Consider the following 23,728-nt stretch of genomic DNA (forward strand, 5'->3'; position numbering starts at 1 on the left):
TTATTATTTTATTTTATTTTTGATTGCAGTCCTTATTTCAATTTTAAAAAGTCAGTGTTCAGACTAGTCTGGAGTAGGCTGAAGAGTAAGCCTGCTGTAACTTGTGGATATCAGACTGTTCTTCAGTGATTTTCCAAGCTGTTTCCAAACTGGCCCTCCATGACTGCTTCCCTTTTCCTCTTCCAGCAGACACTGGCAAACAGAAGCTCCATGGCCATTGTGTCCAGGGACAGCCAGCACTGCTGGAGGGGGTGAGCAGGGGTGGCAGGGAAACCAGAGTTGGGAAAGGGGGAAATAAAATCAAGGTAGAGGGGACTGTACAATTGCATTGAAAGCAGTTTAGCAAAAAGCGCTCTCGTTGGACAGCTTTAAGAACAATGTGAATGAGAACTTAGCAACTTGGGTAAGAATCTTGGAAAATTCTATAAATGTATACTTGAAATTCTGTTTGTATTAAAAAAATGCATTTTCTTCTTTCTTTTAACACTGTGTAAAAGAACATTATGCATGTGAGTGGTTTGAGAATTAAATGGTTTAATACTCAGATCCTTGTCTGTGTCTTATAGCTGACTGGTCCTTACCCAACGTGCATTTTCTGTCTGGTTCTGCACACTCTCCTAAGCTGAGCAGCTTGAGAGAGGTTGCACAGCGCCAGGTTGCTGTTCCTGGCAACTCAGATAGCTTCTGTCCTTTTTGGCTGAGTTTTGCCTCACCTCTTCAGCAGGCTGAGCCCTTTTCAGTCTCCGCAGGAGGAACAAGGCCTTGTGCTCTTGCTGCAGGCCAAGTTTTGGATGTTTTCCAAGCTGCCTAAGGCAGGGGAAGCATTTTGGTTCAGTGCCATGCTAGAGAGGCCCAGGCAGTGCCTCAGCCCTCCTCTTTCACCAGTGTCCAGCTCCACAGCCTGGGGCTCAGCTGGAAAAGGCAGCGATTTCAGGAGGTTGTGTGTCTGTCAGTGACATTCACAGGCAGAGATGGGATCCAGCAAGAAAAGCCACAGTGGTAACTGCAGAGGGGGGCAGGGAGAGGGAGAGGAAGAGCTGCTTTCTGAACTCTTTGTTATTTTCAAAATGCTTCCCCTTTTCTCCCAGGGTCCCAGCCCATCACAGCTTCTTTCCAAGGTACTGCTCCAGGGGAGCATGCATAAAGGAGTCCCTGAAGGACACCTCTCAGATGTGTAGGGTTTGCCATGGCCCGTGGGACAACGGAGGAGGTGGCTCTCCATGTCCCAGTCACACACTGCTTGCACAGATGCTCAGACAATCCTACTGGGAACAGCAAAGAGTCAAACCTCTGATAGCTTCCACAGCTAGAGACCCAGAGACCAAAGATCTGACATACCAGCTCCATCCCAGTTAACTCCCTCACTGCTTGGCTGCTCTAGCAGTTCCTGCCAAGAGAAGCCTTTACAAAGGTGGATATTCTGCTGGTCCTACAAAATCCAGTGTAAATGGCCCACTGAGCAGTGCACCCCACTGTCTGCACACACCACTTCCATCACCTCCTGAGGACAGGAACTGTGCTTTCACTGTCTGATTGGTTTGAAACAGCTGCCTGAAATGGAGAAATCTTCTGCATCTTGAGGACAGCCCTGCCAAAGGTCCTACAGCAATACAGCCACCCTAAAACAAGAGGTCTGATCAGCAGCAGGCCAGGACACCTCAGTTCCTGGAGTAAACCTGCAGATGAAATAATTTCTTTTTATCAAAGCTACAGGTACTGGTTACCTTACCTGGGCGCTGTTGTGGTTCATGGGCACTGCTGCTACAGTAACTGTTAGCACTAAAAAAGAGTTTCAAAGCCTTGGCTATGCTAGTGACTCCCAGCACTTGGGCACACAGGACACACCAGAGCTGCTGGCAAGCAGGGCACAGCTTTTGGCAGCTCTTCCACCCACATGGAGCTGCAGAAGGGTGTTCCTAGCCCAGCCAGCACAAGCCTAATGGCTGCTGCTCTTCCACTCACCTTTCCAGTGTGGAGCCCCACTTGCTGGAAAAGAAGGATTTAATAAGTCTAAGAAGTGGCTCAGTGTAAAGTGTGTATTCAGAGAGCAGTCTGTTACATACAGATCTATAGGTTTTAATGAACCAAGTGATCAGAGTTACAGAGGGTTGGCACAGGGCACAGGAAGGACAGCAATGCTGGACTTGGGTGCCACAAAAATACCAGTACCAGATGAAATTCAGCTTTCCTTGCCAAAAAGGACAGGACAGTGAGGTGACCTATGAGCCCCCTCACCTGACATGGCAGGAGGAGCAGGGACAGCCCAGCTGGGTGCAGTCCCTCCCTGCAGCTGGCACCAAACAGCGAGACCAACCACTCCAGGAGCAGCCCATACTTTATGGCAATACCTCACCTCCCTTTTCCCGAGGCAGAGGAGGGAGAAGTGAGGCCCTACCAGCCCCTTTAGGAGCAGGGATCAGCTATCCTGCCCATGAAGATGATGGTGTTGAGGGCAGCTTCCCGGATGAAAAGCAGGAAGGGCCTGTTGGCATTGAAGATTTTTCTGTTCAGAGGGAAGGAACGGCCAGAGATGGTGACAGCTGTAGCAGCTGAGGCCTCGCTGCCTTCTTCATTCACCTGCCAGCCAAGAGACAAGATGGGATTAAAATACAGGCATTATGCAGCATGGAGAGGGCTCACCCTCCTCCTCCTCCACAGAACACTGGCCAGCCTCCCTCCAAAGCCCTAGACTGCTGAGAATTGAACACTGTAGGTTCAGAACTATTTTTTTCCCTTGAATGTTTGTTTTTAAAAAGCAAAACACGCTGGCACAAAACAAGGCTCACCTCGAGGAAGGCTTTGTGGAAAGCCTCAGACACGTACAGGTCTGTGCGGCCCTCTGCAATGATACCTGAAATACAAAAATATACAAAGGTGAAACTGAGTTTAGAGACAGCTTGAGAAAAAACACATTCCAATCCTTCATGGCCTGGGATCAGGCAGAAGGCATGGCTGCCCTAAACAAAAACTTCTCTCTTCCATGTGCAACTGACTGCTGAGGTGCCAATGTCATCAGTGCAGAGCAGGGCTGAGTGTCCATGGTGGGACTTTACCAGAGAGTCCATCACTGACTGCAGCAACATAGAAATGCTTTCATGTGCTCGTTCCTCGTGTGCTCCTGCACCTACTGCCCTGCCTAGGGAGGAATGGCTGCCCCTCACCTCTACCCTGCACTGCTCTATCTCCACATCTCACCTGGGAGTCTGGCGTTTTCTGGACTGAAGAGATCTTCCAGCCCCATTTTCCTCAGCTTTTCCTTGAGGCTGAAGCTGTCCTCGACGCGGAAGCGAGGCAGGTAGACGAAGAGAGACATCTCCTTCATGGAGTCTATCCAGCCCTGCAGCTTCTCTGACGTCAGGTCTCTCTCCACCTCCTCCAGTGGCGTCCCAGCACTGGGCAGGACCAGCAGCATCGTGATATCATCCCCTTTGTAAGGCAGCTCCAGCACCTGGACTTTGTCCTGGGCAATGAATGCATAGTGGAATTTGGACTCCTGGTACATAGTCGGGACTTGGCAGGTCTCACCATTGGCTTTATGAAATACATCCAGTTTTGTGTTTGGAGCTGGGAACTGCGATTTCCAGTGCCCCTAAAAAGAAGAGGGGAACAACAAACATGAGCACCATGTTTCCTCCAGGGAAGTGTGCTGCTCCCCAGTTCTGTTAGCTTTTGTTACCTTAAAATAAATGGTGTTGACCAGGACCAAGACAGTGAGATCATCAATACCACTTTCTGGGATCACTTCTGTAATGCGCTTCTCTGTCTTGTTAGCCACCCACTCATTAATGATCTGCCTGGAAAGTTCTGGCTTCTCCTAAAGGAAGAGACCAAAAAAAGGTTAAGCCAAGGGTTTTAAACCCCTCTTTGTACCCCTTCTGCAGGAGACAGGTTCCCAAGGGTATGTGCTGGGGGAAGACAATAAGCTTAGGTATGATGAGTGGGGACGTGGCTGTGGTTAGGGTGAGCTGAAGCGAGAGGAGCTGCATCCCAGATTCCCTGTTGCTTTCACTGGTGTCCCACACACCCAGAGCAGAGCACTTCTCAGGGCAAAAGACAGGGATGGACTGGGGTGGGGGGGTGGAACCAAACAAAATAAGCAAAATCCTGAGTAGTTCAAACTCACTTTGAAGTTCAAGGGCCAGAGTTTTGCTCCATAAACGATTTCACTGATGTTCTGGTAAGTCTCATTAAAGACCAAAGATTTCTCCCCGAAGAGACGGTTGGCTGACACCAGCTCTGAGGATTTGTTTGCTTTCTTGTACAGGCGGCAGTTCAGCTTAGCAAAGAAGAAATGGATCTGATCCGATGTCTTCTCTGAGATGGTGTCAAATCGAAAGACCTGGATGAGCCAAACAGCAACAAGGAATCCATGAGGAGGCTCTTGTGCTCCTGGGCCCCAGAGCAAGTGGTGGTGCAGCCTTTGCCTCAACAGCAACAAATCTGCAGGCCCTCAGAGCTTCACCCTCCATGTGTAGGAACCCAAATCTATGGAAAAGCAACACATCACCAGCCCAAGACTTCCTTTGGAGAATCCAAATGGAGGATTAAACTCTGCTTAGATGTGGAGGTGCTGCTCCTCTTTCCAACACCTGTTTTCTTACTGTCTATACCCAGCCTTTGACTGTCCCCAGCTTCCCCTTTAAGTGCTGTTAAAATTAACAGGGTGTTCATAACCCCTTACCACACCCCAGAGATGAGCATTGCAGCTCTTGGGTCATACCAGGTCATGGGAGGACTCACATGTGCTAAACCCTCCTGTGAAAATGCTAAAGGCTCCTCTTTCCCAGGAGGAATTCTCATGGCCTGTTGAGTACTTCTGGTACATCTTATCTATTTTTACAGGGAATGGGAATATGTAGCAATCATTTTGAGGGTAGATTTTTGCAATACAGGGAATTTTTTTATCTGTTCCCAGCTGCCAGCTGGAAGGATAATTATGATTTTTCTACTGCTATCCAACCTCAGGGCTTTAAGGCACAGAAAATCCCACAGCACATTGCTCTTTGTGAACCTCCTTTGGCACTGTTTCCTGTAAGGCATTCCTGGTATTCCCAGCCATTTCATAGGGAAAAGGGGGGTTAGGACTGCAGGTGTGGGTGGCTCAATGGAGAAGGTTCCCCTTCAGTGGGAAGGGCTGCCCAGAGGGGAACGCACAAGTGAAGATTTTGGAGATGTGGTTATAGCTGCTGCACTCAGGCTGTGTGTGTAATGACAGGAGACCACCAACATTATTTGTTCCAGAGGCAGGATTTGTAAGGACAGCAACAGAGGTGTTTGATTCACACCTCCTCATTGCAGGGAGAAAGGCTCCTCTGGGCTGAGGTCTCCCATTGGAGAAAAAGGTATGGGCAGCATCAAATCCCACACAGCAGGGGAGTGGGTCTGGCATTGAGAAGGGTGCTAGGACAGGCAGGGACTTAAATTAGCTGCATAGAAGAGCCAGAACTCAGAATTACCTCTTAGTCTGGGATCAGAACTATCCCCCGAGTATAAGGCCAACAGGTAGAGAAAGAGACTCCCCCTGTACAGACTCCCATGCCCTGGAAGTCGGGTGGACTGCAAGGTCTCCCATGTGTCTCATTTTTGTCCCAAGGAAGAGAGAAAGAATGTGAAAAAGTTCCTCTGCAACAGGACTTGATATCATGGCTTTTCCTGCTTTTTACCTAAGGAAAAGCTTAGCTCAATCTGCAAGAGCCAAACTGTTGCCATTCCCTTCCCTCACCTTCCAAATGGGCTTCCTTTCCTCCAGATAAAAACTAACCTCTCCAACCCAGGAATGCTGGATCCCAACAAGGAGTAAGGGGAAAGAGCTGGGGTCTAAACAAATCCAGAAACAGGGCTTGGAGCAAGCTGGTGTTGTGGAAGGTGTCCCTGCCTATGGCAGAGGGTACAACGAGATGAATTTTAAAGTCCTTCCAACTTGGGATTTCCTCTCCAAGGCAAATCCTGAGACCCTGAGAGCAGCCATTAGCCATGATCACCTTTCCTGTCTTTCAGACCTGCTATAGGAAAAGGCTGAGGAACCTCCACCAACCTCCATGAGCTGCTGGAGGGTGCTGCCACAGGCTCCGAGCTTGGTCATGGCGAAGGCTGTGGAAATGCTAAGGGGTGACATGAAGATATTTTCCCCACTGTCCTTGGAGTCAGCCAGGTACTTGTAGAAGACGACAGCAAACCGAGAGTTGGCCTTTGACAGCTCCCAGACGCGGGGGTTGGTGGACTCTGGGAGCTTGTCCTTTGCTGGCTCTTGCCCCTCTCCCTCCTGGGGTTTCTTGTCGGGGTTGCGGTAGATGCAGATGGGGTTCACGGGGATGTCGCGGGGCTTGGCAGTGCAGATGTCCTCCACGGCGTAGTGCTCGGGGGCAGCCAGCCCCCAGACACTGAGCAGGCACAGCACGAGGAGATGCATTGTCCTGGAACCAGAGAGAGGCCTTAGACACACGGCCTGTCTGTGAAACCTGTGCTGCTCCACGGCCCTGAGCCCCTTCAGCCACCATCACAGTGACAGCAGCCCCACAGCCCCCTCCAGTCATCCTTTTGCCCTGCAGCTGCAGGACAAGCAAGGACAGACAGACAGCAGGACAAGCTTGCCTGTGAGCACACAATGCTTTTAGAAGCAATGCATTGAAACCACTGTTCTTCTAGTGACCTGGGCCCCCTCTTTTTTTAAGCGGCAGGCTCAGCCCTGACAAGTTTGTACCAAAATGGATGATTTGAACTTGTGAGTCCTCCCCATTGGCCAGTGAGGTGACTACAGTATAAGGACCCTGCCAGGCTCACCTCAGCTTTACAGTACTTTTCAGTTACTGATGTAGGAGATACTGTGGCAGAGAAGAAAGGTGATAAGGAAAAGGCCTCCAAGGAAGTTGGTCCCTCCATGGACTGAGCATCTCTAATTCCCAAAAAATGTACTTTATAAGCATGAATGGTGTAGCTGATGCATCACACCAATTCCTGTCCAAAGTTCATACCTCCTCAATGCAAATTGGTTGTCCTTGGTACCTAAAGAGTGCAGGTTAATGGGAATTACTGTGTTCCAACAAAAGCAGTTCTCTGAAAATCTTCCAGCAAGAGAGAGATAATTTATATTTTCCCCTTTGCTAAAGAACACAGAACTTCAGAATGGTTTCAGTTAAAAGGAACCTTAAATATCATCTGGTTGCATGCCCTGCCATAAGAAGGGACACCTTCACTATCCCAGGTTGCTCCAAGCTCTGTCTGACCTGGCTTTAGACACCTCTAGGGATGGGGCAGCCACAGCTTCTCTGGGCACCCTGTGCCATGGCCTCCCCACCCTCACAGGGAACAATTTCCTCCTAAATCCCATCACCACCAGCTTTGGCAGCAAGGCCTCATGAGCCATCCCAGGGCCTGCATGCTGTGGTTCTAGGATGCCCTTTGCATGACTGCTTTGTTCATGTACCCCATGGGAGGAAGCTGAAGCACCACAGCCACAACAGTTTGGGAAACAACTATTGGGAGGGCCTGGCAGCCTGCCCAGGTCTTGCCTGCTACAGGGCACTTTTTAAAACGTGTGTCTAAGTTAGGTAAGTCTCTGCCTGCCTCCACATATTCACTGCCATGGCTACCAAGCATTGCCTTCTGAGAAACTAAATTAGAAGTCACCTGCATTTAGCACTGGTGACCTCCATGTCTGCGATCTTCCAGTGCTGGTGGGCCAGCACCTGCTGGAGGAAAACGGGAGCAGGCTCAAAGGCTGATCTGGGATGAAGGAGACCTCTGGGTTCTTCCACAACCCCCTCCCTGGGCTTTTGGCCAATGACTTCATCTGTTCCTCTGCAAAAGCAGAAACTACCTCATCTGGCACCAAGACTGTCTGGAGCCCAAGGCTGTGTGATAGCACAGCAAAACAAGAGGGACTCACTCAGGCCATGGCCACAGCTCTCGCTGGTAATGACACAGAGATCATCTTGCGAAAGGTTTAGGACAGATGCAACACCACAAATGGGAAAAAAAACTAAAAAGGGAGGGAAGTTAACCAATTAAAAACAAAAAACAACACCCAGGCCAAGAGAAAGGAAAAATATTAAGACAATTGAAAATACTCCAGGAAGTGCTGTTCTTCTGAACCTTTCAATCCCACAGGAAAAGTCAGCCAGCAACAATTCAGACACACTCCAGAGTTCTGCAATCCTGGGGCCAGGACCAGAGCCCTCCACTGCCTGCAGCAGCCCTCCCTCATCCACACTTGGTCCTGCAGCTCCAGCAGTACTGACACACTTTGTGGCCAGTCCCACCATGGAAAGGACAACCTCACCGTGGTCCCTGCCCTGTCACTCCACTCACCTCCAGGGAAAGACATGTCCTGATCCCGTCTGTACAAGGACAAACACCTGCCTCTGTCAAGCCAGAAGCAGCTCGTGGTGTTTGCCAGCACACAAAGTGCTACTAATTTAATCTCATATTTAAAGGCCAAAGCACAAGAGTGGGGAGGGCACTCCCATCCTCACCTCATCCTGTCCTCATTAATTGAGAAAGACTCCCTGTTTTTACTCTGCAGTAAAGCCCTGACTCCATCAGTTCTGGGAAGATACAGGACTTTATGCTAACACCTTAAATCTGCTTTACCATCCATTAAGGTTGACCCAGCCTCTGACACACCCAATCTTGTCTCTTACAGGCAAGAGCCCCTGCTGTTTCTTAGACGAGCTCTTTGTCATAGCATTTGGCCAAAACCCACTCCTCCTCCTCCCACAGCTCTTCAATGTTCCCTTTTCCTCTGCAGTACTGACATGCACTCCATGTGTCAACCTGGAAGGATGCCAAAAGTATTCCCACCACAGCACTGCCTGAAAAGGATTACTGGCAAGGGGAATGCAGAAATTAGAAAAGGTTCTTACAAGGGTGAAGCAACAAAAAGTGCAGAAAGCCAAGAAACAAGTTGCTGATTCAGCTCAAACTCAGAAGGCTCTGGGGAAGCATCGAGAAACCCCAATTCCTCAGCTGCTGTGCAACATGGCTGGGCTCTCACCAGCACACACCATTTCCATCCCACCCTTCCATGGCTGCAGGACAGGATGAATAACTGGGCTTACAGACCCCCAGCACCCGCCCTACTGAACCTACTGGGGCTACTGGTAGTGGTGGGAATGTCCCACAGCAGCCAAGCACTGTGCTACACAGCCCGGCTAATACAAAATAGCTCAAACCATTTTGAGATTAATTTAGGCTCTTGAGAAACCTTCCCCCCACTGCATCACACCCCAAAACCTGAGTCCAAAGCAAACGAGCAGTGCTGTTTTGCAGCCAGCAATTACTCAGGGCTTCCTGACTTCATTAACTGCCCTCCACACCACGACTGCTGCAGGCTGGGGATAAGCCAAGCCTGACAATTTAGAATGCCAGCCTTCATGACACCTAGGGTGGGAGGACTCTCTCTAATAGAGCAAAAAGCCACTCTGGCAGCCACTCTGTTTTTCTTACCTGCCCCTTCTACCTCCAGGCTTCTGCTTTTAGGAGGTAAATGCAAATTTTTGAGAGAACAGTCTTGCTTGAGCCCAAAGCAGTTGCCCCACTGGATTTCTGTGCTCAAACAGAGCTGAGGCAGCAGCAGGGGATGGTGGGAGGGGAGTAGGATGCTAAGGCCAAAGGCTGATGACCAGCTGCCGAAGGTTAAGCAAAGAGTAGGAAAAAAGAGGCAATGTTTAGTTTGAAAGAGGTTTTAAAGTTCAATCTGACAAGGGAGAGTTCGACCACCTACCCCACACGAGTGCCACATGCCCTCAGTTTTTGCCAACAGAAAATGAACTGCTTATCCCATGAGAAAAACCTCAACCCTTTCAAGAGTTTGAATAAAAATTATATAAAGCTGTATGTAGATCTAATTTTGGGATCTTGTAGCTAAGCAAAATGTTTCCTCCAACTGTCCCAAGCTGTGTCACTTGTATCCCATTTCCTGAAGAGACACAAGTTGGGAGAAATTGCCCCACTTCACATTCTGCAGTTTCAAACACATCCCATCTTAAACACACTCACCTGGAACAGGCTCCCCAGGGAATGGGCACGGCCCCAAGGCTGCCAGAGCTCCAGGAGTGTTGGGACAACATTTCAGGCACAGGGTGGGATTGTTGGAGTGCCTGTGCAGGGCCAGGAGTTGGACTCTGTGATCCTGGTGGGTCCCTTCCAGTCCAGGATATTCTGTGATTCTGTGACCTTTCACTTGCACAGCTGGAAAGCTGAGGACTAACAGCAGCTCCCCCAACTCCTGTCCAGATTCACAAGGCAGAGTAGTGAGCAGGACCAAACACCGTATCTGATCCAGGATGCAGCTGCTCCACGAATCCTGCAGCATTGCCCCCTGAATTTCAATTCCCAGAGGCAGGCTGGCTCAGCAGGTGCTGAGCCTCCAGTGAGAGGAACATTTTGCCTTAATGGAAAATGCAATTGCAAACTGGTTTGGGTTAAGTAAAAGACTTTACTGTATCAGTATGGGACATAGTTAAATGGGACAGAGATTGTGGAGATAAGTTGAAGGGTAATGTAAAAAATGTCCTCCATGAGACAGGAAGGACTCACATACACTGCACCTTGTTACCTCAGGTGGCTGCTGGTTTAATTTTTTAAGGTAACTGACATGCCCACAGATCCCAGGGTTTTCAGATGATTAGGGATGCTCCACACCCAGGGAGACACCCAAGCACAGGTTTCCATTTTACCCAGTGCTCAGAGGGAGCTCAAAGCAGTAAAACCAAAAGCAAACAACCATGCATATCCCACAGAGCTCCCAAGGCATTTATTCCAGGGTAGCTGAGTCAATCTATCTTTTGGATGCTGCATGTAAGTGGTCATTTATGGCTGGTTTAGCTCCAAGCAACAACCCAGCACTTGCACCTGAGCAGAGCTATCCAGGAAGCCCCCAAGATGGCCAGTGTGTTAATCCAAACTGTTGGATGCCTTGTTTGCTCTAATAAAGGGGCTGTTTTTTTCCCAAAGCTGCTGCTCCCAGACCCAAAGCAAAGATCAGAGGCTCAAAACCATCAAGCACCAAAGCCTGCCAGCCTGTGGCAAGACAGATGAAGCACCACGCTTTGGTTTTAGTCTCTCCCACATTTTTAGTCCTCAAGGAGTTGGAGTTCACAGTTAGGAAGAAGGAGGTTATAGAAACAACTGAACACATCCCAGCTGGAAACAAACAGTTCTTAAACATACCTGATTGGCGAGGAGGAACATGAATTGCCTTAATTTTGTTTTGTGCTTTGGGTGTTCACTGTTGAGTTTCATGGATAGGCACAGGGAAAATGACTCTTGCACTCACAGAGTAAGATGGGATCAAGGAATCTCATGAGCTAGCCTCTTCTAGCTAGATTCTTTCTGTCCTGCTATCCATATCCAAAGGGGAAAAAAATTCCAGCAGGTATCTTCCACTTGAGCCTGGTCTCCCCTTTTTTCCACATAAAGAAACTCAGCAAGTTTCCCCCAATCTCTCTTGATGCAGAGCACCCACCACCTCCTTCCAGAGGGATCTGACTCTCCAGTGCTTCAGATCTTCCTTTTAAAAGCCAGCCACTGTTGGAATTCAGCTCTCTTTTTTTTCCCTTCTGAAGTGAGTCACGACATGAGGATTCTGAATCCTCAGACTAGTGGGAGAAAGGGTAAGGAAATCATCACCAACTGAAACTTAGTTTTCTGCTGGATTTCCCACTAAATACAATTCCTTTATAGGAACAGAATGCTTTGACTCATCTAGCAAGTAAGTGTAGAATTGTGAGGGGGCCTAATAATGAGCAGTGATGGGCTTCAGCCCAGCAAAACACACCTTACCTTGATCCATGGTGCCCAGGCTCAAGAATAATAAACAATAGTAATGAACATTATGCACAAACTCAAGGGGCAGAAGGCTGTGCTTGCCCTGGAGTAGAAGGAACAGTTTTTCAGTGAAGCAGCAGCTTCATCCAGTTTCAGATTTACAGACAATGACTTGTTAAAGACCACAAAAAAGTGTGAAAGGAGAAGACTAAAAACCACAAAGCAGACTGTGGAACAAAACTTACTTTCACTTTAAGGCAAGTTCCAAACCAGGCTCAACATTAGACAAATCCTGCTCACTTCTTGCTCTGAAGGGGCGGGTTTGATTTTAAAATATGTACACTCTGAGCAATTAAAAAAAACTTGATTATTTTGAGTATCTTTTCTTGTTCACCTCTGGTGACCAGGTGAAGGAGCCACTTTGTTTACAGGTGAAGTCAGAAGAGAGCAGACCAAACCCAGGAGACATGTGGCTTCTCTGCTATTTGGCATCTCCTATGCTCCATCCTGGCAGAGAACACACACCCTGAGCTGGTGAAAAGCTCACTCAGATGGTCCAACAGTCTTACACCTCACACAAAATTTAGAAGAATGTACTTTCATCCCAGACAGAAAACAAAAGATACTTCAAAGTGTTCTTCATTAATTTATCACTTAATATAAATGCTGACAGAAAAGCAGGTAAGACCTTGTAGACATTTCTATCTATTTACAAACCACATAGTGAATCACTTTTCCACTTTTTATTTTTTGTTCAATCTGCAGCTCAAAGGACCCTCAGACATTCTGTGGGAGTAAGGTGGAGTCATGGAGAAAGAGGGAGAAAAGGAAGAAGAGGGAAGAAGAAATAGCATTTAAACATTTTTTTCCTGTGTGACTACCATTCATGTACAGTAGGTCTCTACTCCCTTGTTCTTTCACACAAAAGTGACACTGTTGGCTCTAAAGGTCTGAGAATTAAATAAAGAAGACCAATACTGACTTTCAGATCTCCGGATCCTCTTGCCTTTTGTCTCCTTCAATGCATTCTGTTCCACTTCAGCAGAGTACCTAGAAAGTTTTCCTTTCAAGTCTAAAAAGTATTGGAGGAGTAAAGGCACAGAGAGTAGAGAACTTTCTTCTACTCCTTTTGTTATCTCAGTTTTCCCAAGAGGTAGCAAAGCATCTAACCTTTCCTGGAGAATACATAGCAATTCCCCATGGACCTCTGAACATCTCCTCCGTGACCAGGCCTGTATGTATAAAACTTCATAATTCCTCTGAGCTTGCAGAGAATTCAATTTATGGAATTCTCATACATTCTACTTCATCTCTACTCCTATTGTGAATGTTTTGATAGCTACAAACAATAATTATTCACATTATCAACCCAGAGCCAGCCATTCCCATGAAGGATTGAGATTTTTGTTTCTGGGAAAGAGAACAGGAAAGTAAGAAAACAGCAGAAGGAGAAGAAAAGCAAGGAAAACCACAAGGAGAGAATGAATGATATTTTGTTGAGCACTGATTCATGAAAACAGCAGATGAAATTTCACATGTCTAGGATCCTATAAAAATTTAAGAAATAGTTCATAACCTGACTCAACAAATTTCATGGTCTCCTTTATTACCTAGGCTATCCTTTATTTTATTTTTTGTTAAATATACCTCTGCAGGGCACAATCACATACAATCAATACGATTGGATAATTACATGAGCTCTATCCCAAGCATATATGCACCAATGTTAAAAAGTTATTTAAAAAACCAAACAAAACAAACAACCCAAAAAAATAAAATAAACTCCACCCAAAAAGGTGATAATGACTGCAGAATGTCTCGGGGAGACTTGTAAGGAACTAACAAGATCAAAGAAAATTAGACTTACAAAAACCACAAAAAAATCATATATCGAGAAATCCCACAACTGGAAGTAGATGATTTCAAAGAAGTGGGAGCTGTCATACATATCCCACAATTCTTCCTCCCTCCTCTCACACATCTTGCTTCACCTCTTCCTCCCCATAGCAACAAATACAATGAGGGGAAGAGCTTAACACAATGCTACCAGTTAGAGAAAATATGGAAAAACAGCCAAGCTACAGAACAGCTGCTAAGCTGACTTGAAGAAAGATCCTTTGAGCATGGAAGCTGCTTACACAGCAAGCACAGGCTGAAGGGGGAATGGGAACTCCTTAAGATTAGGGAAACTCTCCAAGTGATTAGTTTTGCCCATGTTGATCAGCTTCACTCAGGAGAGGCTGCAGATGAACCAATTGTGACCTGTGCAGCAGCTGTGATGTAAATGGGATTGCTTCTTCCTCTCAGGTTGCTTCATGCATTTATTAAAGGCTGCTGCCAAATTTCTTTTTAAAAGTTACAAATAAAGAGGTCAGTGCACACATCCAGTTGTGGGATCCATCTGATATACAATCTGGTTTGGATGCCAAAGACTTGTGAGTACTGTCTGCCACAGAACTATTAATGAAATATTTTCAATATTATGAAGAAGCAAATAATTTCTTGAGCATCAAATACTCCACAATATTTTTTTTTCCTCTTACAGATACATTTACCCCATATGCATTTTACATGTAATTCCATCACGTCTAACGTTTTTTATTTCCAAAGACTGCACTACCTGTTGCTTCTGTCTCTCTCAATACTGTATTTTTCAAATTGAACAATTGTGTTTACCTAAAACATGCAGATCTTCAAAACAGTTCTTTCCTGGCATATAAAAACATCCAACCAGTGTATCCAAGAAAAGCTGCCTTGCTGGATGAAGTTAGGCACCTAAACCCTCCCAACTGCTGAATACCTTGCAATTAGCACTAAATATCATACACAAACTCCCTGGAATTGCAAAGATTGCCTGGGAAAGATCAGTTAATTACTCACATGACTAAGCTACAGGAATCCAATTTTGATTATTATGGCCACATGTTTTAAGCATCAATGACTGTGATGCTCCTGATGCAGACAAATCCACATTGCCATGTGCTCTTTATATTGGGAAATTGCAGAAAATGCTGCAGCCTCTTTGCTTGGCACACTTCCCATGTAACAATATTACACTTGCCAATAGGAAATAAAATTATAAAGAAAAGAACTGTTAAGTTTGTTCTCCTTTCTCTACTAACCAAGGCTCTACCTGCATCACAAGAAGTGCTCTGAAGTCTGTGACAACACTAAGCAGTTACATTCTTCTTCCTACAGAAGAATAAAGGCCACATGTTAACTGTAGAAGGACACTGCTGGGACAACATTTCCCCAAATCCCTTTCCTATGTTGTATAACTAGAATTAACTTTAGTCTCTGTCATCCCCTGACATTCCAATAGAAAATAATGCAGTTGGTAACAATTCACTATGGGAATGAAAATTCCCAATGAAGTTTTTGACATTTTAAGAGTCTATTTGAATTGAGAGCAAATCAATTTGTGCTACATAATAATCTGTATAACAATCACTCATCTCTTGGCACCACAGCTGTACACAAAAGGTGGCTCAGAAGAGCTACTTCATTTTTATTCAGAAATTCAGTTTACACTTACTCAAGCAAGGTGGATGTTTTTCCAGTTCATAACTCCATTACCATGTAGGCAACTCAAAAACTCTTGCTCTCTTTTTCCTCCCAGGGAAATTGATTTATTGTGATACAAGAAATTAAGTTGCTGACACATTAACTTCTTTTTTTGGTTGTTTTTAAATCAGCAACACCAGGAAGCAGGAATGGAAGGCTGTGTTTTGGAAAGTGAATGATGACAAAATTTGAATATGATGGTAACATCATGCCCCAGCAGCATTGCTCTGTGCTCCTTCTATCTATCCTAGGACCAAAACCACTTCTCCATACACACAGAGACAAGCACAAAAACTTGCACACTGTGTATGTTTGGGTCTTTTCTCCCATTTTTGAGCAGAGAAGCTGGCTGGCACTCTCACTGTTGAGCCTCCTGAACACTGGCATGGCATTTCTTCTTTCTCATAAAAGCAGGTCTAAAAGAGCCAGTCCAGGAAAGAAACTTTATATTAGGAGTCTTTCAGATAACTATCCTGTAAGTCTGCTTTGTTATAGTCCAAAATCATAAATGTCAGTGGAAATGAGGGTTTATGCTACTCAGACTTTAAAAGATTTCTCTTTGAACCTAAAAACTTTAGTAAGAAGTCTGTGAGAGTTTGAGTAGCTCAAGGAAGGGAAATGCCAGCAGCTTTCTTGTATTAATAAAAGCCTCACTCCTGGCCCTTTCTAGTACAAAACTTGCCCCACCTTACTCAGTCCATGCTGTCAAGAGACAATATCATCACAAGTTTGGTTCTTCCACATCTAATTTAATGCAATGCTAGTGTTTCACAAATCTTCTCGGTCCCAGTGGACTTAAAAGTCAGTCATATTTGTAACACAGATTTATCTTTTACTGTAACTGAAGAAATTTTCAATCAGTATTAAATTTAGAAACATTTAAAAACAAGGCTTCTTGGATTATAACATTTCTATGTTCCTTCTCCCTCTCTAAAAGAGCCATTCAGTCAGCTGAGAGAGTGCATGAGAGACTGAAAACACATCACAACAGCTCAGATACATCTCAGTACATTGCAAATTGTATGACTAAATGGAATGATTTTCCACAATTCAAGGCTTGACAATCATTAACTTCTGGAAATTGTTATTAGGATAATACAGTCAACTCACAATACCCTACACAAATGTCTGACAATCAAAATGGCTACACCAGGGGGAAAAAAAAGTGTAAAGCACAAGTCTTTGGCTCTCCTTTAAAGAAAAACAGCAGTTTACCATGTTTATACAGATCCCCTGTTTGCCTACCAGTAGGGGCAATATCACATTTGTGCATCACTGAGTAATAACACCATTAGAAAAGGCAACTTCACAGAAGTTATTGGCTAAGCGAATTCATTTGAATGCTCTGTTTTGAGGCAGCAAGCTGTCACTGTTACACAATCAGGGAGGGTGGATGGGCAAGCCACAGGAGAAAAAGACACAAAAAGGGGAGAGACGGCTCAGAAAAGACTACAGAGAGAAGAACTTGAGAAGAACAGGGATAAAAGTGCTGCTAGCTTGAAAGGTGCTCTGATCTACAGAAAAGAAGTCCTACTCTGAAATAGGACAGCATGCAAGAAGGACAGAAGAAAAAGTTTAAACTTCTCCTATTGCCAGGAAAAAAGAACTAGGTCACAGGACAGATAGATGAGATGTCGACAGAAGGAGGGAAATAACACCACAGAATAAACAGACATCATCTATACACTGACTGAACCACTGACACACTGAAGCTTAACCTACCACTTGAAGCTTCCTATTCTCAAGGTTTGTCCATGCTGTCCATCTGGCTGAAACCCACATATCAAGAGTTGTCTGGTGCAGCAGAATATTTAACCTACCTACCAAAGGATGCAGCAGTGCCCTGACACCATGGTAATACTGCTGCTTCTTGCCCAACAGAAGGAACTAAACCACTTGGCAGCCAAGAGCAATTTCACTGAGGTGGCCAGAATTCCTGTACAGCTGGGACAATGATGGGCTACAGGAGTGAGTGCAGGAAGACACAGAGTCACTCCAGACATTTTCATGCTTGTAAACATCAATGCTGCCACTACTTACAGAGCTAGCTGTCCCCCACGTTCTCTCAGTTTTTCCACTAAACCGGAACATTTTAGGTGCAGTTTCCAGAAAAAACTTAAAGAGTATGCACTGCATTTTGCTGTTTTATCTGTTTAATCAACTAAACTTCTGCAAAAAAAGCAGAAAAAGGCTAAGAGGAAGAGGGGATGAAACAAAGTTGAAAATCAATACTGTTAGTAGATAGTAAGTAAACTATTTAACAAGCCAAATGATAATTCTGGGCAAACAGGGCATTCACCTGGACACACTGATCACAACAAGGACATTATGCACAAAGTACAGCACAGAGAGCTGGATGAAGGAGAAAAAAACCCAGTAAGGTCCCCCTTCTAATCCACAGATTTTGGAAGCATTCATCATATGTAGGCCAGCAATCTTAAACAGTGCTTACTGAAGAATTCCAGGAGAAAATGTGGAGAAAAGAATAATCCCTAACCTGGTGAGGGAACTAGGAAATAAAAGGTAATGAGGTTTTCACCCCTCTAGATTTTCTTCCTAGTATTACAAATGAATCTGTAGTGTCCAACCTATCATAACCATCTTTGAAAATTAATTTTACATCCACAATTACTACGGTTTAAAAAAGGCACATTCTGGGCTTGTCCTCCTAGATTAGAATATTGCACTAATTATCTTGACTAAGATGAGCTCCTTGTGTTAATAAAGACACAGCAGGAAGGAGCAAACTAATTAAAATTCAGGAGAAGGCTGACCTGAGGGTGGTGCTCTGCACTGAAGGGTGAGAGGGCCCAGGGCCTGTGTCAGGTGACTTGGAAGCAGGCAGCCAGGAAAAGACCTTCATCCTCCTCATGCCCAGAGCTGAGAAGGGAGGAACAGACCTGACAGGCTCCCAGCTGCATCACCCCAGTTCTGCTCAGCTCCAAGGAGAGTGGCTGGAATGCTTGGCTTCAAGTAGGAGATACAGATGGATAGGGGCAAGGGGAGATGAAGCTGTTTCAGTGCAAAGTTGATTCTTTGCCAAAAGTTAAAAGAGGCATTAGAAAAAAGCAAGCTTCAAACTACTCCAGGCAATTAAGAGGCCAAAGTTGAACTAAGAGTGAAATAAACCCATGTTAAGACACATGGAAAGTGTGGGGGGATGTGCGAAAAAATGCTTTTATTTTCATTCAGTGCTTCTACCTCCCAGACATTTGATCACAACAGCTGCGCTCATGCGAAAAAATTCTTAAAACATACCCAATATATATACAGATATAACTATGTATATATGTATATATATATTTATATATAAATTTTTATTTAAATAAAAAAGAAAGCTCGAATCCCAAGCCAATATGTGTATCAAATCCTTGACCAGCCAGGTCTGTAGGGCATAATCAAATTCAATGTGAAATAGTATATAAACGCGGTGCCTTGACTGGGCAAATTAAATAATTGCTACTCAAAAGAGTCTTCTGTTTGGACTCTCCTACTGGTAGGCAATAGTGAGACTGTATCCCCTCCCACCCCCCTGTTGTTTTATTTAACAGTATGATGAATGCAAAGCTTAGCCCAAGGTTGCTAGAACCTCAGCAGGAGTTAAGGTTAAGGAAAAAAACTAAAACCCAAGAAAATTTATTAACTTTTGCTTTACCCAACCAAAGCAATGCAGTAATTTATTACATAACCAGTGCTTTCCCACTTAGTAGTCTAACCCAGAAAAAAAATGAGGACAGGCCAAGAAGGTAGAGAGGGAGCAGCACTTGAAAAGTCATTCTCAAGAGGTCTTCATATCCAGGATCTTACCTCAGCATATGCCAAAAAAGTAAAAAAATGTGCAGCAAGAACAAAATCTTTAATCTAAACAAAAAAATAAAATCAAAAGACACTGTGACTCTGGCTTATGCCCACAAAGCATCTATTTGGAGAAGTATTAGATCTATCAGGCAAAATTTGCTCCTCAATACTTGTGGCAAGATCTGTGCTGCACCTTCAGTGGTTACTTTGGTGCAATTCTTCCCCCACGAAACAGGAACCCAGGGTGGATTCACTGCAGGCCTGACAAACTGCAGGTTGGTACTCAGGTGTCAGATTCTAACATACACAGACCTTAAATAATGCCAGCCTTTAAGAAGGACCACACCTTGGCAAAGACTCTGTCATTTGTAGTTTAAATTCAGCAACTTAAGCAAGAAGCTCAGGTTAAGTTCCTGGCCACAATGGGAGCAATTGTGTTAAGATGAAGTTTGCTGCACATCTTTTGACACTGCAATTCACAGCCACTCTCTAACCCTCATTCCTTGTTTACCCTTAAACCACACAAGGAAGCGGCCAAATTGTTGTAGTAAGGTAAATAAGGAATTATGCACTGGGTATGTAATAATACCAAAATAAAAGAAAACCTACTTCATTAAGATCATACAATTAATCAAACAGAGTATATATATATAATATCTTTTTTTTTTAAGCCCTGGGATTCAAGGCGTCCAAAGTTATTAAAATAAAGTTCATTCACAGAACAAAAACAAATTTAATTTGAATTGCTTGCAGATACTGCTAATTTTCATTTTTTAATTAAAAAATGCGTTAATGTGAACTATGTGCAGGATTTGTTTCTAGTAGTTGTGTTTGTGCACATTGCCTCTGGACCTGCTGCTCTGCTACTACTGCTGCTCCTGGGTTTATCCAATCATCCCTGGAAAAAAAACACAAGATGGAAGCTGCCAACACCCCAGCAGAAGGAGCTCCAGGGTGTGCTGGCCTCGCTTCATGGAGCAGATGTGGGCGTCACTCCCCCTCGCTGGGAGTCATGGCCATCTCCTCCTCCCTCGGGGTCCTCTGCCAGGCTGAGAGATGCCATATTGTTGGACAGGAGCCCAATGTTCTCTTGGGTCAAAGCTGATCCATTTGGAACATCACTGCTGAAGGGAAGTTGAAGAGAAAGGGGAAGTGGGCCAAAAGAAGCAATTACTGAGATTTTCCCTTGATTTTTAAGTAAGAGGACTTCAGTGTACATATTCTAAAATATTTAAGTTACCTCATGATAATTTGTATTCCCCTCCCCCCACCCCAATTTTAAAAATATAAACAGTTATTTTGATTTCATTACTTTCATAGCACCATATGGAAAAATTAGTTACTGCTCTGGCAGTGTCAGTCTGATGGTGCAATACAAAATTCTAGAACTGGTCATAAAAAGAAGGCACAGACTTCATCAGCAATATGAAAATGCTCATTCTGAATAAATATTAATATTCCAAACTGCTCACGTGAAGTTATGCAAACATGCAAGATTCTCTGTTCATTGCTGGCCTGAATACATCTAGATGCTTGTGGCTGTTTGAAAATACTTGCTGTAGAGACTTCCAGCATTCCTAAAAAGATCTTCTTCCAACTATTAAATGTGAAGTGAAATCAATCCCAGCCCCTACACAGATAAAAGTCCACTACTGACAGCTGAAAGTGAACGTAGTTTCAAAGTCTGTGCCTTCCTAGACAACATCTACATCACAAACTTTAGCAGGATGGAATACCTTTCACATTTGGAAGATTTTTTTTTTATTTGAAACCAAGACAGCAGATAAGGATTTCTTTTGTGGTGGCTGTGTAACTCCTGCTTCTCCCTACTAATCATCCAATACTGCCCAGATGGATTTCTCTCTGCAAGTCTTCTGTTCCGTTAATTTATTTAGTCTTATTCCACTCACCTACTCCACAGCTAGAGAGGTCCTTAATTCATACCTGCACTATAAAAACTTGATTTTTAGTCTCTTTGTCTAGTAGGTGCTTCCTCATCAGAGCTGATGTGAGGCAAGGGTATTTATTCAAGAGGAGAGTAGCCCTGAAGAAGTGGCTCCTGTTACACAAAGACAGGTTGAAGGCCCATGTTACCTGAATGTCAGTGTAAGGTCCTCAGCTGGAACCTTATTTTGTGGTTCTAATTGTCCATTTTCTGTCTGTTTAGTGGTGCCCAGCTTGTTTTTCATATCCAGTGAAGACTGGCTCTCCTTTAAAGAAAGGACAGATGAAAAATTCTTTAAGAGTGTGTTGAAAGAACTGGAGATTTCATTCCTTAGGGACGATGAAGAAGGCCTGTGAATTGCAGTCACACAGTTTAACCCACAAAAGCCATGAGACAAAAACAGACTTTTAGATATGCTCATCCTCTCAGGACACAGTATTTCCCAAAAGGAAGGGATGATCCTTGTAACAACAAGCAAAGGCCACAGACTGTAACAGCACACAGACTTCTGAACACTAGCCTGTACCTGCAGACTATGTTAAAGCAGTTTATAGAGCTCATGGCACAGGGACCTTGGAGACAATTTGGTTTCCATCAAAGTCAACACCATGCTTATTTCAAATGGTGACAAATTAACATTTAAAGAGGCTACATTAAACTTCTTCATGAAGAAGACTCCAGAAACTCCTCAGGAGGTTTTGAAGAATAGAAGTGAGGAGGAAGATGGATGACTCCAGCTGTGTAGGGAGCCTTTCTGCCCGGGTGAATGGCTCTGCACTGCATCTCTGCCTCCCAGACCCCCAGCACTCACCATGCTCAGCTCACGGGTTCTCTTCCCAATTTCCCTTTCCACCTGGTGTAGCTCCAAGCTCAGCTGTTCACTTGAGATCATCCCAGGCCACTTGGGAGGTGGGGGTGGGGGCTGTGGTTGGCCTGCCAGGGTAGTCGCCTCTCTCTGCAACAGCAGCCTGTTACTAACAGCCTAAATGCATAAAGCCAAGCACATACACAACTGAGCACACAACACACCAAGCACAGAGAGCTCTAAGGCCATAATTCCAGAGTATTGCTCCTTTACAAAACCAAGGCCACACTTCACAATGTCCCAATTGAAATCACTTCCAATGCAACTTTCAGCATGTTTCTGTAGAGATGGACAAGTATTTTAATTTTTAAACAAGCAGTGTTAAATACCTCTTGCTGTCATAAATTTGCATGTGTTTTCTTCATGTGTCACACCCTTCTCAAAACTAAGTCCAAGAACAAAAACATTACTCTCTTCTGAGCTCTATGTTCAACAATAGAGAACTGCAGATAAGCAAGTCTGCTGCTTTATTTACAGCAGTAGAATTTATCTAATTCTACAGCAGAGCTAGAATTATTCAGAATTATTCTTACATCATCTTGAGAGATGTAGCTGTCAATATGTAGGTTTCTACTGACCCACATTAGGAAACAGGAATAGAGAGAGGCAAGTGACTATGGTCATTCACAAGTTACTAAAAGCAGTAGCCGTGTCAGCCATTCTAAAACTCTGCTAACACTTGTGAATCAGTTCTGCAAGTGTGGGCTCTGCATTTAAATACATCATCTTGTACTCCACACAACCCAGCATTTGGCTGGTCTTTAAGTAGAAATGCTCATAAAATGCAAAAGCAAAATGATCTAGCTCTTCATGCTCTGGCTGATTGATTACTGCAACCTTGTAATAGGCAAACCAGTGAAGACTCTTTGATTTCCAGTTTCTACATGCAGCTTTAGATGTAAGAGATAAACTGAAAGCTGTTCTTAATCAAAATAACTAATTCTGCAAAATTCATATTATGCCAAAATCAAGGCCCAACATTCAACTCTGTAGGATTTAACACTGACTCAATCACAACAATGATCAGCAGGAGAAGGGCACTTACAGGTTTTGCAACTTTCCAGTACTCTTGTATTATGGCATATGCAGACATGCAAGATTGAAAACATTTTCTCCTCTCATTCCCAAACAAGAGCACAAGAACACAAGCTATGTTTCAAGTAACTAACAAATGCATATTACTGCAACTACTGCTGTGACTTAATTGTGAGCTCTTAAACTAATCTGCAATCACCCTCCTCTGTAACATGTGATCTTAATTAACCATAGCTTCAGCAGAAGCTGCTATCCACTACTTACAGCATTTTCTTCTGGGAAAATGTTAACACAAATAGTTGCTGAGGTACCCAGAACAGTTTTCTGGTAAATACTTACTGATTTTTCCTAAAAGGAAAAAAGTAACTAAGGCTTTCTAAAACTATTCCTTCATTATAGCTTGACATTACTCCTATCTCACAAAATTGAAATATTTCAGCTCATTAATTCTTTTACAAACACATACTCATCTTTCCTTATGCTACAACTACATTTCTTCTAAGCAAAGAGCCATAAAGTATTAAGCCTTAATTTTTCAAGCTAAATATATTACATATTTACTTTCTTGACTCTTGTGGTTTGTGCTATTTAGGAAGAAACAGGTACAAACACAAAGCCAAACACAAAACAGATGAAGCTCATGGCTTTCTGTACATAAAATCAGACATTTCCAGCAGCAGTAAAGTCAAGAAGAACAGGCTCCTATGCCCCAAGTTTGCCTCTGAGTAGAGCTGAACACAGAGGGAGTGAAAAAG

The 23,728-nt window shown here is 44.2% G+C and overlaps 1 protein-coding gene across 10 annotated transcripts in view; it reads right to left on the reverse strand.

Moving 5' to 3' along the window:
- Positions 1-2,060: 2,060 nt before the first annotated feature.
- RC3H1 (ring finger and CCCH-type domains 1) overlaps positions 2,061-23,728 on the reverse strand; it is a 74,106-nt gene continuing 52,438 nt past the window's right edge. For 2 of the 10 annotated variants that reach the window (XM_036387607.1, XM_036387605.1), the window contains exons 18-20: positions 21,885-22,028; positions 21,223-21,338; positions 13,240-20,249 (exon numbers count right to left, since the gene is read on the reverse strand). In XM_036387607.1, the coding sequence (XP_036243500.1) occupies positions 20,099-20,249; positions 21,223-21,338; positions 21,885-22,028 (411 nt within the window). In that variant the 3' untranslated portion in view covers positions 13,240-20,098. Of the gene's footprint in view, positions 2,578-2,786; positions 2,852-3,195; positions 3,590-3,676; positions 3,815-4,123; positions 4,340-6,034; positions 6,414-13,239; positions 20,253-21,222; positions 21,339-21,884; positions 22,056-23,728 lie in introns of those variants that run through there. The other 8 variants (XM_036387606.1, XM_036387604.1, XM_036387603.1 and 5 more) reach the window with 5 other exon arrangements.

This window comes from Molothrus ater, chromosome 9 (genome assembly GCF_012460135.2).
Source record: "Molothrus ater isolate BHLD 08-10-18 breed brown headed cowbird chromosome 9, BPBGC_Mater_1.1, whole genome shotgun sequence".
Classification (NCBI taxonomy): Eukaryota; Metazoa; Chordata; class Aves; order Passeriformes; family Icteridae; genus Molothrus; species Molothrus ater.